This window comes from Ixodes scapularis, unplaced genomic scaffold, assembly GCF_016920785.2.
Source record: "Ixodes scapularis isolate PalLabHiFi unplaced genomic scaffold, ASM1692078v2 PGA_scaffold11__112_contigs__length_91849675, whole genome shotgun sequence".
NCBI classification, from domain to species: Eukaryota; Metazoa; Arthropoda; class Arachnida; order Ixodida; family Ixodidae; genus Ixodes; species Ixodes scapularis.
Genome location: NW_024609837.1, coordinates 9,228,723 through 9,242,028, shown reverse-complemented (window position 1 = coordinate 9,242,028; position 13,306 = coordinate 9,228,723). Strand labels below are relative to the sequence as shown.

Below are 13,306 nucleotides of genomic sequence, written 5' to 3'. Positions count from 1 at the left end.
CCCAACAAGACGGCAGGTTTCGCAGTATCTGCGAGACTAGGGAGTTGTAGTAGATCGTTTTTTTCCTCCGCTACGGTATCCGGGAAGAAAACGCCGCAGCTGCGCATGCGCGCCGCTAGCCTTGTCTGCATAGTACAAGGTCTTGTGGCGGATTACGGAGCGCTCTCTGGGTGTTTAGCGGGCTGCGGAAACGCTCTACTAGAATTCCCTATTAAATCTACGCGCTATTTTCGGGAAACGGTCGCTCATGCCACTGTTACACATAGTGCACTTTTATGATGAAAGAAGGATGCGTAAAAATTTAGAAAATATACCCGGACCGGAAGAGTGTTCAGGCCACCGAAAAGATGGCGCCACTGAGTTTGTTCCCAAACAAAAAAGGGCGTGAAATTACAGTTCAACATCGCGAAACAATCGAACAACAATAAAATAACAGTTTGTTAATTAATGACGGCGAGAAGCCGTGCATGGCTTACACTGACATCAGATGACATGAGCCACGGTTGCGGTGGTCTTGCTGCTGAGCGCGCATCTTCTGCAGTATTCATTCTGTACCAATGAATTTATAATATCCGACATTAGAAGGTACGAATTCACCATCACCGTCATATTATGATATCACATTCAAGTAGTGCGTTTTGCACTGTTACTGTTCACGAACGTAATTGGTTGGACTGCGCAAGCGTCACTGCGCCCCCCCCCCCCCCCCCCATGTTCTAAAGTTTTCAAGATTCTAGTTATGGTACCTAGTGTAATTAACGTTTGCAATTATTTTGTAAGTATACATTGTTTGTAGTTTTGTATAATGTATATTTATTTGGTATAATTACTCCCGACAATGCAAAATAAATATAAATGTATAGAAAATTGCTGGTGGGGGGGGGGGGGGTGTTGAGACGTTTGGCGTCAACGCTCTCGGCGCTCTTCATCGGCGAGTTTAGCTAGTGTGAACCGAAATCTGGATTCCCCAAAACACGCGGCAAAAGCGTGCAACGGGATGCTACAAACACCAAAACATCACTCATACAGCGATATCTCGAACGGATGACCGTATTTTTCAATAAAAGAGGCGCAATTGGCAGGATTGTTGACGTCATGTTTCTCCGAGAAGGGGAGGGAACGGCCTCGCGTCTTCTCCGCCTCGCGGCCTTGAGGGAGCGAAGCGAAGAGAGGAGGAAACTAGGTATCTTGACGGTCACGCGCCTCGTCGGCCTGGTTCAATCTCGACTTCTTTTTCCAAAAATACGGCCGTCCATTTGGGATATCGCCTTACTAGTAGTGTTGTAGGGATTGTAGCGTCCCGCCTACATCTCCAGCATTGTTTTTTTGAAATGCAAATTTGGGTTCACCATCCCTTTAACGCGTGGCATGCACATTCAATAGCTATTCCTGGTATGGAGATACCGGCGCCAACCCAGGTTTTAAAAACGCCTGGCAAAGTAAGTTGCTATCTGCCGGACGCAGAGAGGACGCCCTGCAGGGTTGTCCCGCCAAATGCCACCTCAACTCACGGCTCCCCAGGGCCGGCGTATAGGCGCAGCGACGCTTCGCGACGACGTGAGGGACTTGGACCTGGCGAACGTGACCGAGGCGCTTGACACCTTCTCGCCGCACTTCGCAAGATGCCAGGGAACGGCGCAGGCAAGACTCGACCCAGTGTACGTGTCCGGTGATCTCTCCGACAGGATCACGTCCTACGACGCAAAGATCGTGTCCTTTTCGGACCAGGGCTTCGTCGTAACCAGGCTGAGGGCCGGCGGGCCGAGAGTCGGCAGGGCACGACGTGACGTGGCATAGGAAATGAACGCCGGCCTTCTAGAGAGCGAAGAGTTCGTCGACGGGCCCGCAAACGGCGCTGGAGGAATTCCGGGGAGATTGAGTGGACTCCGTGTCCTGGGAGCAATTCAAGTCGCGACTCTGCGAGTCCGAGGCGCGGTGGGGGAGAACTCCCCTCACGCGCACCATGACGGCGCTTCTGGAGGAAGAGGAACGCTGCCCCGGAGGTTTTAGGGAGGACATTCAGGAGTGCAAGGAGCAGATGTTCGGTGCGGAAGTAAGGATGCCCAAGTAAGAAGATGCGCAAGTAAGGAGCCGAGTGCCAACCCTCGAGAGAGAAACCCAGCCGTCTAAGATCTTTCGCACCTACGAGCGGAAAGGAGCGACGAAAAACACCGCGACCGAGGTGGAGAGCTAAGGGTGCGTGGCCACGACGCAGGAATAAATTCGGGACGCCTTCGAAGAATCCTACAGAAAACTGCTCCGGAAGGAGGCGGCGGACGAGCATTCCTCCGAGTCCGTCCTGCGGGGTTCGCCCACCGTGCACGAGGAGAAAGGGGACATCATGAACTGCCCGATTCGGGAGTCGGAGATTGCGGAGGCCATAGAGAAGCTTTCCCGGATCAAGGCAGCCGGCCCGGACGAGATCGGATCGGAGTTCGACAAGTTGTTCTCCAACGCGTTCTTCCCGGCCCTGGTGCGGGTGTTCGAAAACATCAGGGAGCGGAAAGCATTTCCGCCGAGCATGCGAGAGAGCCACACTGTGCTCATCGTCGCCGACGTTACGGAAAGTCGCCCCATAAGTGTGGTATGCTCCAACTATAAAATTCTCGTCAAAAGTTTGTCAAGACGGCTGGGCATTGGATTGCAATCAGTCATAGGACCCCACCAAGGCTAAGGGCTCCGAGGTCGCTCCATGGCAAGGAACATTCACGTAATGTGCCTGTCAGGCAACCGCGGAGGGTCATCAGCGTCCTGCTGTCCTGCAACTCGACCTGCGGCAAGCTTTCGACCTTGTGCCCCACGATTTCCTGTGTCAGCACGTGCCTCCTGGTCAACTGAGAAAGAGAACGCCGATCACCGTCGCAAAATCAGTCCTACAGGGATGTCCCTCTCGTATCCTTTTCGTACTGCAGCTGGAGCCGCGGTGCAGCGCGATCGGCGGATATCATTAAATCGCGGGTTTGAGACTTCGGAACGAGAACGTCAGTGTCCTCGCTTTCGCCGACGATGTGACCTTCATCTCCTTTCCCAAGGCGGAGGTAGAGGCCGCCCTGCGGCGCGTCGAGGTTCTTTGCGCAGCTTCTGGCACGGAGATCAACCACATCAACTCGGTTGGTTTGTGGCTCGAGGGGTGGGCGACGACATCAAAACGATTCGCAGGCATCGAGTGGCACACCTCGATTGGTGATTATCTCGGCGTATCGGTGTTTCCAACAAAACCACGGACGGCAGTATGGAAGAGGACGGCCAACTCCATCGCAGCAAAGCTCTCGCCGTGACAGTGCAGACATCTGTCTTTCTTCGGTCCAGTGTACGTCTGCAACGCTGTCTCGTACCCGTCCGCCCTTTACAGGGCACAAGCCGTCTGCTTCCCTGGAGCCACGGCCAAGAGGATGCATCGAGGCTGGGCCGTCCTTGTCTGGAGATCAACATTGGAACGGACGCGAAGGGATAATCTCTTCCTTCATCTGGAGAGTGGAGGACTCGGCCTGGTCAATGTCGTGCTGAAGCTCCACGTCCAGCGTTTTATCCTCTTTCGGGACGCGAAGGATCTCTAATTCCTGGCCGCGCTTCATCACCTTGGCTTTCCTTACCTGGGAAAGTGGATGGTAAACACAAACGGGCGTGAAAATAAGGTGGCCGCGCTGCGGTTTTACAGCGAGATGGTACCTTCCTTCGAGTTTTTCCGGGCCCACTTGACGTGGGAGTACCTGACGACTGTCGACAAAAAGAGTCTGTACTGGGACGTAACGTTCGTGGCCTTCCCGCCCCCTCTATATCGGCTACCGCCAGTACCGGACAGAGCACCGCGGCTCTTCAAGCTCGTGCGCCGCTTTCCCGTTCCCTTGTCCAGCAGGGATTTCTTCATGCGTATGCACCTCGATGGGCTTGCTGTGATGGCTCGGCTACACCGAAAAGACATCTATGCCCCCTGGTCGGTGAACAGCGATTTTTGCGGAGCCGCCCAAACTCTGCAGCATGCCCTCGTCCGCGGCTCCGACGCTTACCTTTTTTGGGACAAGATGACGATGTTCCGGCTGAAGGCGGCTTTTGACGTAGAGTGGGCTAACCTTAAGTACCCCGATCTCGGGGAGAGGGACACCTCGCGTTTGAGGTGCGTGCTGGTGTTCCTGTGTGTCCGCTCCTTTTGGCAGTAGCGCACCGCGATGGTGCAGCACCCCCCATGGGACTATTTCGTGGCCAAACTTAATATATTGTTTTCGGTGACTAAGAGGCAGGCGGGCATGCCGACGGACCAGGGGCAATGCGTGCAGATGCAAGTGGAGGCCGGAGGGCGCCGCCGTGAGTGTCCTCTACCACGGAGCGAGAACTACCAGCTCCATCTGGAGACGCAGCGTGAAGGCGTGCGTTGAGGGGCGCGGGGGCGTGTGATTGATTGCGTTTCGCACCTCGGGCGCAGAGAGGGGCAAGTCCGACGGAGTGCAGAAAGGTCGTTCGCGAACGCATTTTCCGACTTTTATTATCAGACAAGTCATCGGCCAAATGTCCTAAATAAATTTTTTGTTTGAGAGTGCAGAAAGTGTGTTTAGTCATCAATGGATTGCATTTCCTGTTTTCCCGGCGAAATAGCTCACTTTTTCCATTCTACCTCTTATCATTGAAACATGTAGAACCTGTTCCTCGACCTGCTGTTATTGTTTCATTTGATGTGTTCCATCAAATGAAACAATCAAACAATGAAACATCAAATGAAACGAATGGAATACATAACGAATGTATTCCACTCGTTACACGATAGCAGACACTGACTAGGACCGCCGCGAACCTGTAAAACTCCTATAAATAAATATATTGTTCTTATTGAAAAAAAAAAAAAAGTGTTCTGACATGCTGGAAAGTCACTCGCTTAATAAACTAAGTAGTCTGGGTTCGATTCCCGCCTGGCGCAAACGCTTTCTTTTCTGCGAAGGCCTCTTCCCTCTCCACGTATCGAGCCTCGCGGCCACACTTTTAACCAGGCTTCAGTTTTGAGCTTCACGAAATGCCGAACACCTAGCCAAAGAACGCTTCACGTTAAAAAAATGCGTCAACTTAGCTGTTTTACGAATTTTCTTCATGGATTCAACGAAGTAGCATATGTCCCAGTATGGTCTATTTCTTTGGTCATCCCTTTTGTCTCTTTATAATCCGTCTTAGTGTTCAATAATAAAAAAAAAGATCAAGCTTTAGTAGAAGATGCACAATGGATGAACCACTGTTCGACTTCACTACGTTTTAAAATTATTTTAGAGCGTATACATAATGGGCTTGCTTAATAAAGTACAATGGTTGTCGCGCAATAAAAGTATCCTGACGCACTCTGATAGCGCACTTTTTTTCGATCTGGAACGCAGGAAACACAGATGCCGGTCCGCGTCGTCAGTGCTTTCCCTCAAAGACATCCACAGGTCGCTGGCTCTTGCACACGCTGCTCGTAAGTATACATCGTCTTAAGATCTTGGTTTTTTTGACCGAATCCTATTTACCCCATATTGACCCACAGCTTAAAACCAAAGGCGTGACTTGTCATGATCATGCTTAATGCGACGTGATTCTTCGGCGATTTCTATCCGCTAACGCCGCAGCCTTATGGGTTGCTGGGCAATGGCACTATTCTCGGGACTTGCAACGCTGTGCTTTTCTTTAGCTGTCGTAAGTTTCTTAAGCTGTCTTAAGACTATAGGTATCACCCTAAGATAGATCGCAAGGGACTCTATGAGCATATCACATATAATCAAACGCCGATTGGACCGTGTGACGTTTCGGATGCAACGCACGGAGCGTGAAATTACGTGGTAGGCTCGCATTACTGCCATTGTCTGGAGTACCGCTTCGCTGTGCCACCTTGCGCCGTCCGGGTTGCCAGGTCTGGATGGGAGGATGAACTTCGTTGTGGGAAGCTGAGCGGTTGTCGTCGGAGACGAAGCAGCTTCCCGTGGCCATCGATGACTAACTCAGTTGAACTTATAGTTACTTTTCAATAAATATATAATTGAATACTTTAGTAGCGAATGAAAATACACAAGCGAAATAATATTGCAAGAGGTAACTTCCCTTGTACGGGATTGGGAATAAAGGGCTCGGGTGTTAGTTAGTTTATCCAGGCTTGGGAGTTGGCTGGCTCGTGGGATTAAGTTCCGATTACGGGGACATTGTCCCTCAAAGTCCCTCGACCGGGCTCGATCCCGGAGCGTTAGCTGTCGAGCTCCAGCACAAACTGAAACTCACTTGCTACGTTTCCCCTGAAAATCGCTCCTTGGCCCACCCCTTTCTGGCGGGCCGGCAAATCCTCATCACGTCGTCAGACAGGCGTTTCTCACTGTCCGAAAGTCCCCAACCAATCGGCAAACTTTCTCACCATAGGGCATTTGTCTATATTCCCTCGTGAGACCCCGCGATCTGCGTATATCTCACGGCCAAAGGTCAAGTGCGCTCAGATGGAAGCAATCGATACCTAGAACTCGCAAGGCAAGTCAGACAGCCGACCTCGGCGTGGGTACTGCCCGACTATAGCTTACCCATCATTCATTCCACCGGACGCGGTCTCACGTTGCCGTTCTACCGTGCCCCTAACACGCGATGGCGATGGAGAAAGCCTACATCGATGTAAACAGTGCCAGCCAGAACCGCCACGTTCTCCCGACCCGAAACGCACGTCCTGATTCTCTCAGCAGAAAACGCGCGTTCCCAACTTCGCGTCGTAAAGTACGTCCGTCTCTCAAGGTCGCCCACCATGGGAAGTGTTTACGTCAACGCTTTCCTACCGGCCATGTCCCTCAGGTGCTAACGGCGCACCCGCGGTGCCCTCGTCGATCCTTACCGCTAGAATGGCTCGAAGCGTCCGCTATGGTTCACCTCACCATAAACAGTGAAGAATAATTAAGGCGGGCCACGAAACGTGAGCTGGCGGTGGGAAGTCGGGTTATGTCAGCACCTCGTAGGTAGCAAGGCCGTTGTAATAGGTTATCTAAGTCACCTTCCGGGGGTCAGAGATTGTACAGTGCTGCTGCGCTGAAGCCTTCCGCTGTGTTCAGTCGATCGGAACACACATCATAAACGAACGCTGAGGAAGCACTTTTTTCCGCTCTGTGCCCCACTCTGGCCTACAGTTGGTGACTTCAAAAGTCTAGCACTACGGCCGTTTTACCTAGCAGGTGTTGGCATCTCTGGAGGATATATATATATATATAACCTCTGCTGGCGTGGCGCGAGGACAGCGCAGCAGAGGTTGGTTGCACTATTTCTCCACGGGGTGCGGTGCCATCGGTGCCGAGAAGCGCTCCGATTGCAAACTGAAACTTAAAAACCCGTTGAATCTGTGCAATTTTTCAGAAAGCCGTAAAATATCGCGCGTGCCTTCTATCGTTCCGCAATTTGTTGATTTAGTGTTTTTCGATGATGCTCAGTAAGATTCTAAATAAAATAATGCCTTTAAATTCAGTATTTAAAAAGAAAATAATTAAGCGAAAATAATTAACAGCATAATTATCCCGAACTTTAATAATTTTCCTAACTAGGCTCTCTCCTAGGACCAAGACGACACAAGCCTTTTTTTTTTTTGGTGCGATGCGTAGATTTCGCAATCTGGAATTTGTTTACCTTTCGTGAAACACCGTGTATATATATAAAGAGAGAGTGAGAGAACAACCTTAAAGGCTGAACCGCATGGAAGCGATTTAGCGAGCGACGAAACGAGCGACGGCGACAAGCGAAGAAAGTCAGTGACGAGCGACGGAGATTTCTTATTGTCGCTCGTCGCGTCGCTCGGTTTGTGGATTTCTAGAAAACGTCACTCATTACCTTGGTCGCTTGGTCCCGTCGCTGTTGTGCTGTTCGCCTCGGTCGCGTGACTGACCGAGAGATAGCGGGTCCTCGTCACCGTCGATTGCCTCGTCGTTCGCCCAATCGCTTACATGCGGTTTATACTTTATATATTTTGCTAGCTTCGCCGGTCTGTCAGTCTGAAATACTTACAGCTTTCTCTAGAATGTTCTTGTCACTCGCGGCACTTCGGAGCCTTAGGCCATCCTAATGAGTTGTAAACCACGGTGCGAAGATAACGACTCGTCACCTTTGCGTGAGCTGTCGTCATATCAGTGTAGCAGGATATCTTGTGACGCCACAACGTTACGCACTAAAATGGGGTTCTAAAATATGAATATGGCGTGTGACGACAAGTGTGCATAAATAGTCAGTCACGTGATAAACGGCAATGATGCCGCGATAATAACATGTACCTAAAATTTTTCATTTCAGATGAAAAGGACGCTGCAGGCAGAAGGCAGTGGGAGGTGTCGCCCGACAGAGTACTTCAAATCACCAGGTCCTATCGAAGCAACGAACGTCAAGATGACGCCAGCGAAACGACAACCGTCTCAGGACGGAGAGTACATTCCAGGCAAGGCCACGGGGCTTCCCAAGCCTTCCTCAACGAAGCAGCTACTGATGCAGCAGCCCTGGATGAAAAGTCCAGGAGCAAAGTGCTCAGCGACAACGACGTGGCCTCTCATCTTAGGGCAGGCCACCAAGCTCTGTCCGCTCGTGGACTCGATAGAGGGCACCAGGAGAGGTCATCAGAAGCTGCGGATCAAGACAGACGTGGTCAAACGGCTGGGGATGTGCAAGATTCGAAGGATACTAAGAAGGAAGAATACGGTGCACAAATTTTCCCCGGGAGGTACCCGCCATCACGGTACCGCCCGAAGACCTCGCTGAGGCTAGAGGGTGCCCAAGAATACGTTACGACTAGTTCCGACTACTTTTCTGCCAAGCACGTCGACCAGGCAGCAGCTGGGGCATTTAAAGACGCTCGTTTGAAGAAGGCATCGAGTTCCCGAGGTCAGGCGCACCGGCCCAAAACAAGTCTGTGGTTTGAAGGCAAGTCACACTTCTCGACTACGGCCTCGGATGACTTCAAGGCCTGGGAGCAGACAGAGGCGGTGACCCGGCATCTTCGGCCCCGAAGGTTCGACGATCCAATTTACGATGTGGAAGTTGCCGAAACTGAGGGTGACTCCAAGAAAAGACGGACAGAAGCTGACGTTACTGAAGCCGCAGAATCACTTGTAACCAGCCAGGAACCACACATTGAAACAAGAGAACAGCAAGAGCAGGACCTGTCACACCTGAGTACTCAGAAGATTGGAATCGAAGATGCAGCCAGACTGGAGATGCAGGAATATGGTGTGGCGCCCGAGGACCCTACAAGCCGGAAGAAATCAACAAGAACAAAAAAGAAAACAGCCGGTTCTAGACCGACTAAAGAAAAAAGGAAATCAACGCACGGGACATCAATGGCAAATATGGAAGCATATTTTCATCCGGATGTACCGATACCATTCTACCCCAAGGACAACCTTCGAATGGCTTCCGGAGAAATGGATCTGCATACCACCAACGAAATGGAGTACTGCAAGAAGAAAATGGAGCGCGTGAGGCCCGTAAAGCCTAAATCATTGTCCAAATTGTTCGGAAACAGCAGCGGCTGCAGTTCGGCCGACAGTGACCCATGCGCTGCTGCCTTGCGGAAAGGAAGGCGGCACTTGCGAGAGAAGGACTCTCACTTCATCGAAGACGCAGACGACCATTGGCAAGCAGCTGGGCTGGTTGCGGGTCACAGAGAAACTAGAACTCAGCCAGACATTGACCAAGTCATGCAGAAGCGGAGGTTCAAAGGCCGCAGAAAGCCCTACTTCCCAGAAGAGAACTTGAGGTTAGAGGGACCCACCAGCTACAAGACGACCAACAGCGAGGCCTACAAGAACCATGACACCCGGGGAACGGCAGCGGCGCCACGACGACCGCAGAGCCACGAGGTTTTCCAAAAGTACACGGCGACAGAGGACGAGTTAAGGAGGATTAAGAATGGCGACAAGAGCAAGACACATATCTCACTTTTTGGCAGGAAAGATTCCACAGAACTGATAGCGGAAATCCAGGGTCTCCTTAGTCCCCAGGGCAAGCGTAAGAATGAAAAGAAAAGCAAGCCCGGTTCTGAGGTTCATGAGGATGCCAGAGCTTCAAAGGCATCATTAAAAACGATTCAAGGACGTGGCAGAGAAAACGCTGCAACAACTGCCACGCAAACGATTGCTGAAGAGGGTGAATCTCAGAGAGGCCATCCACATTACGAAGCAGGCGATTCACATAAGCGTTCAGTTAACATCGAGAATTTCAGAAAGCAAAAGAGCAGTTTTGAAAAACGAATCGAGCAGACGAAAGACTTTACAGCTGATCTCTCAAAAGTGCTTGAAGAAGGAGCTGAAGAAGGCTTCTTAAAACTGGGCGATACCCGATATGTAAGAGCCACTAATAAAAACGATGTCCCACAGCAGGCAGAAATCACAGAGAGAAGCCAGGCGCAGGTTGAGGAAACTACAGCAGTTAAAGAATCAGTAAAACAAGTTTTACAGGGGAGGGAAACACTTGGACCGGAAGCTGAGGCTGAAACTCATGGGCAGGTATTCGAAAGGCCTGCACCAGTACGACCGGAGACGTCACTTCGAGTTGTGGATGGTGAGAATGGCCGGGACTTCACAACGACCACTGCCGATGCTTTCAAAGACAGTCTTGGAGACTCCTTTCAACCCCGAAAGCCATACTACCCAAAGCCGAATATCACCTCCGAGGGACACATGACGTTCGATACCAGCAATCAGAACGAATACGCTCCCAAGACAGTGATTGAAGTACCTGTCCCGGTTCGTCCAGTGTCGACGTTGAAACTGAGCGGAGACAGTTCTTCTTATGTGGTTAGAAACGAAGACAAAATTGGCTACTCTAAAGAAGTCCCATCATCCGTAGAAGCTCGCTACCCTATCAGAAAACCAGAATCGAGCATAGTTCTCGGTGAAGACACCATAGACTACCACACCACTTCGCAAGCGGAGTACAAGAAATGGGAACACGAGCAAAGACGCTACGCAGAGCGAGTAGAAGAAAATTACAGGAAAACAAAGCGGGACAGGTTCAAAACTTACACACGACCAAAAGGTGCTGACCCTAAATCGGACAAACAACATCGGCCGTTCGGTGACGTCTTAACCACAACGCAAGCTGCCTTCAAACCAGTGACGGTCGAACGTCCTCAGCCATTCAGACCCACGTCTAACCTCAAGATTCGCAACGAACAGTGTTCCACAGAGATGTCAACCACGACCAGAGAAACCTTCAAGAAGGTCACTCCGACGGCCAGAGTCAAGCCTATCAAGAGAGAACCATGTCTGCGCAAACTTGGCGAGGATGATGACCCGATGCCCAAGACGACCACGTCGGGCGAAGCCTACTGCGAGGTCAAGATTCCTCCGAAACCCGAGCCCTATCGGCCTTCGGACAACCTGAAGGTGACCGGAGAAATGACCTTCTCGACCACCACCCAGGACTCCTTCACCTCACGGAGCCACAGAAAGAACGTCGAAGTCGTCGAGCGGACGAAGCCAGTCAAGAGGGAAGCGGTCGTCAAGGACATCATCTTTCCGGCGCCTGAGGCAGTGTCCTCTCCGGGTAGTCGGGGCTCCGGACGTAAGGATGACTCAGCACAAGTTTTAAGATCAGTGGAAAACGTAAGAGAACGCGACTCGTTCACGCGGTTGCGGAAGCCATCCCGCGACAGACCGCAGACCAGCCAGAAGGTGGGGGAGGGTGAGTTCCATCACGTGACCTCTTCGATGGCGGAGCATCAGGACCGGGCTGCCAAGCACTGGAAGTATTCAAGAGTAGCAGAACTGTCCGGGGCGTCTACGGACGAGTGTCCTGCCGCTTTTCTCAACACGGACAAATCGGAGTACGTTTTTAAGGAAGTGATTGGCGAACATAGGTTTTATCTGCCTGCAGTGCAGTGAGAGATAGGCTACCATATCTCAAGTATCCAATTTTCACCTGACAAATTAGGAGCAGATCAGTTTTTCAATGAACCAACGGATGAGTGTAATGGGTATACCAGCCGAATTTCATGGTCTACAAGAAGCGGTGCACATTTTACAGATGGAGCAACGTATCTGTAGATTACAAGCAGCTGCTTCTTGCTACCGGTTTAACCACCAGGGTCCTTACTATAGCGGCTACGGTTTCCTTGAAATAGTTTTAAGTAACCGCTTGGTAGAAGAATAAAAACACGCAGAAGACTTAAAGGGACCCCAAACGGCCATAAAAAACGAAGCCTCTTCGCCTTTAAGTTTTTGTGACGTATTATAATGCATTCATAACTAATGCCAGGCACGGAGTTTCTAACTCCAGCGGCATTCTTTTTGGGCTTGGTCTTTGCATTTTCACAGATGCCTGCCACTGTAAAGCGCATTCGCTCATTGCACCTGACTCACGTTGGGGGTCATGGTCCCTTTAGTCTGCTCAGGTTCGGGGAAGGTATGACTCGCAAGAATGTTTATTCAAAGCGTACACTTATCGCGCCTTTGCTCGCTTATGCCCGCTAAGTTACTCGGACGAGTGCTATATTCCTAGCAGCATCGCGAAATTCATATTTAGTTTTTATTTTGCCATTCATTTTAATCTATTAACTGCTAACATAAAGGCACAAACGTGCTTATTTTCTGACACGCCACAGATCGTTTTTAAGAATGAACTAAGCTAAAAAAGGGAACTTTTATACGTCGATTTATTATCCCTAATGCTTCACCTTTCATTGCAAGTATAGTTGGTCATATTACGAGCCTCCTCTGATTTCTGGAGCATAGAAATCACGATGGAGCGCTAATATCTTATAACGTTAAACGTGTTGGTAAAACTTGGGAGACAGATTCATTTCTGTCAGCCATAAGTTATATGCCGCCAATTAATATTTGTTTTTCTAGTTCGCTCGTTTCCAAGAAGGGGAAAAGATGAAATCGTCGTCAATCGTCAGACGAAAATGGCGGACCACCTGCAGGTGCAATTTTCTTGGTTTACCATGTTTCGAGTTTTGTTTGAGAGTGTCTGTCGCATTTTCGTTTCCTTTTTCTCGCTTCCGCCTTAGTTTAGAGTTTCGGGATTTTAGCTAGAATAGATTGTCTTTATTCCAAAGCCCCTCCGTGGCTTTCCGCGGAAAAAGATGTTTAGAAATAAAGTAAAACTTGAAATTCCGTGCGTTTGTCGGGTTCACTTCTTATGTTGACACGAACAATCACAGACATAGCACTAAGACGACTACTGTCAACGACAACACTTCGTTTTTTTTTTTTGGAATCACAATCTTTTTTGTGAGTTTATTTCGCAGGTAATGTCCCTTGGCAAGAGGAAACCCTCGTAGTTCCAACAAAATTTTTGTGTTAAGTGCCTCCCCCCTCCTTCTTCTCACCCCCTCCCCCCCCCCCCC

The 13,306-nt window shown here is 50.3% G+C and overlaps 1 protein-coding gene across 1 annotated transcript; it reads left to right on the top strand.

Moving 5' to 3' along the window:
- The first annotated feature begins 3,662 nt into the window (after nt 1-3,662).
- On the top strand, nt 3,663-12,110 carry LOC115315268. The gene is made up of 3 exons (XM_042289133.1): nt 3,663-4,114; nt 5,355-5,434; nt 8,257-12,110. The coding sequence occupies exons 1-3, from the start codon at nt 3,663-3,665 to the stop codon at nt 11,838-11,840; spliced, it is 4,116 nt and encodes a 1,371-aa protein (XP_042145067.1). The 3' UTR covers nt 11,841-12,110.
- Nucleotides 12,111-13,306: the final 1,196 nt, after the last annotated feature.

Coding starts and splice junctions, on each gene's coding strand:
- LOC115315268 (XM_042289133.1), top strand. CDS start 3,663: ATGGTACCTTCCTTCGAGTTTTTCCGGGCCCACTTGACGTGGGAGTAC. Junction 4,115..5,354: donor AGGGACACCTCGCGTTTGAG/GTGCGTGCTGGT, acceptor TCTGGAACGCAG/GAAACACAGATGCCGGTCCG. Junction 5,435..8,256: donor GGCTCTTGCACACGCTGCTC/GTAAGTATACAT, acceptor TTTTCATTTCAG/ATGAAAAGGACGCTGCAGGC.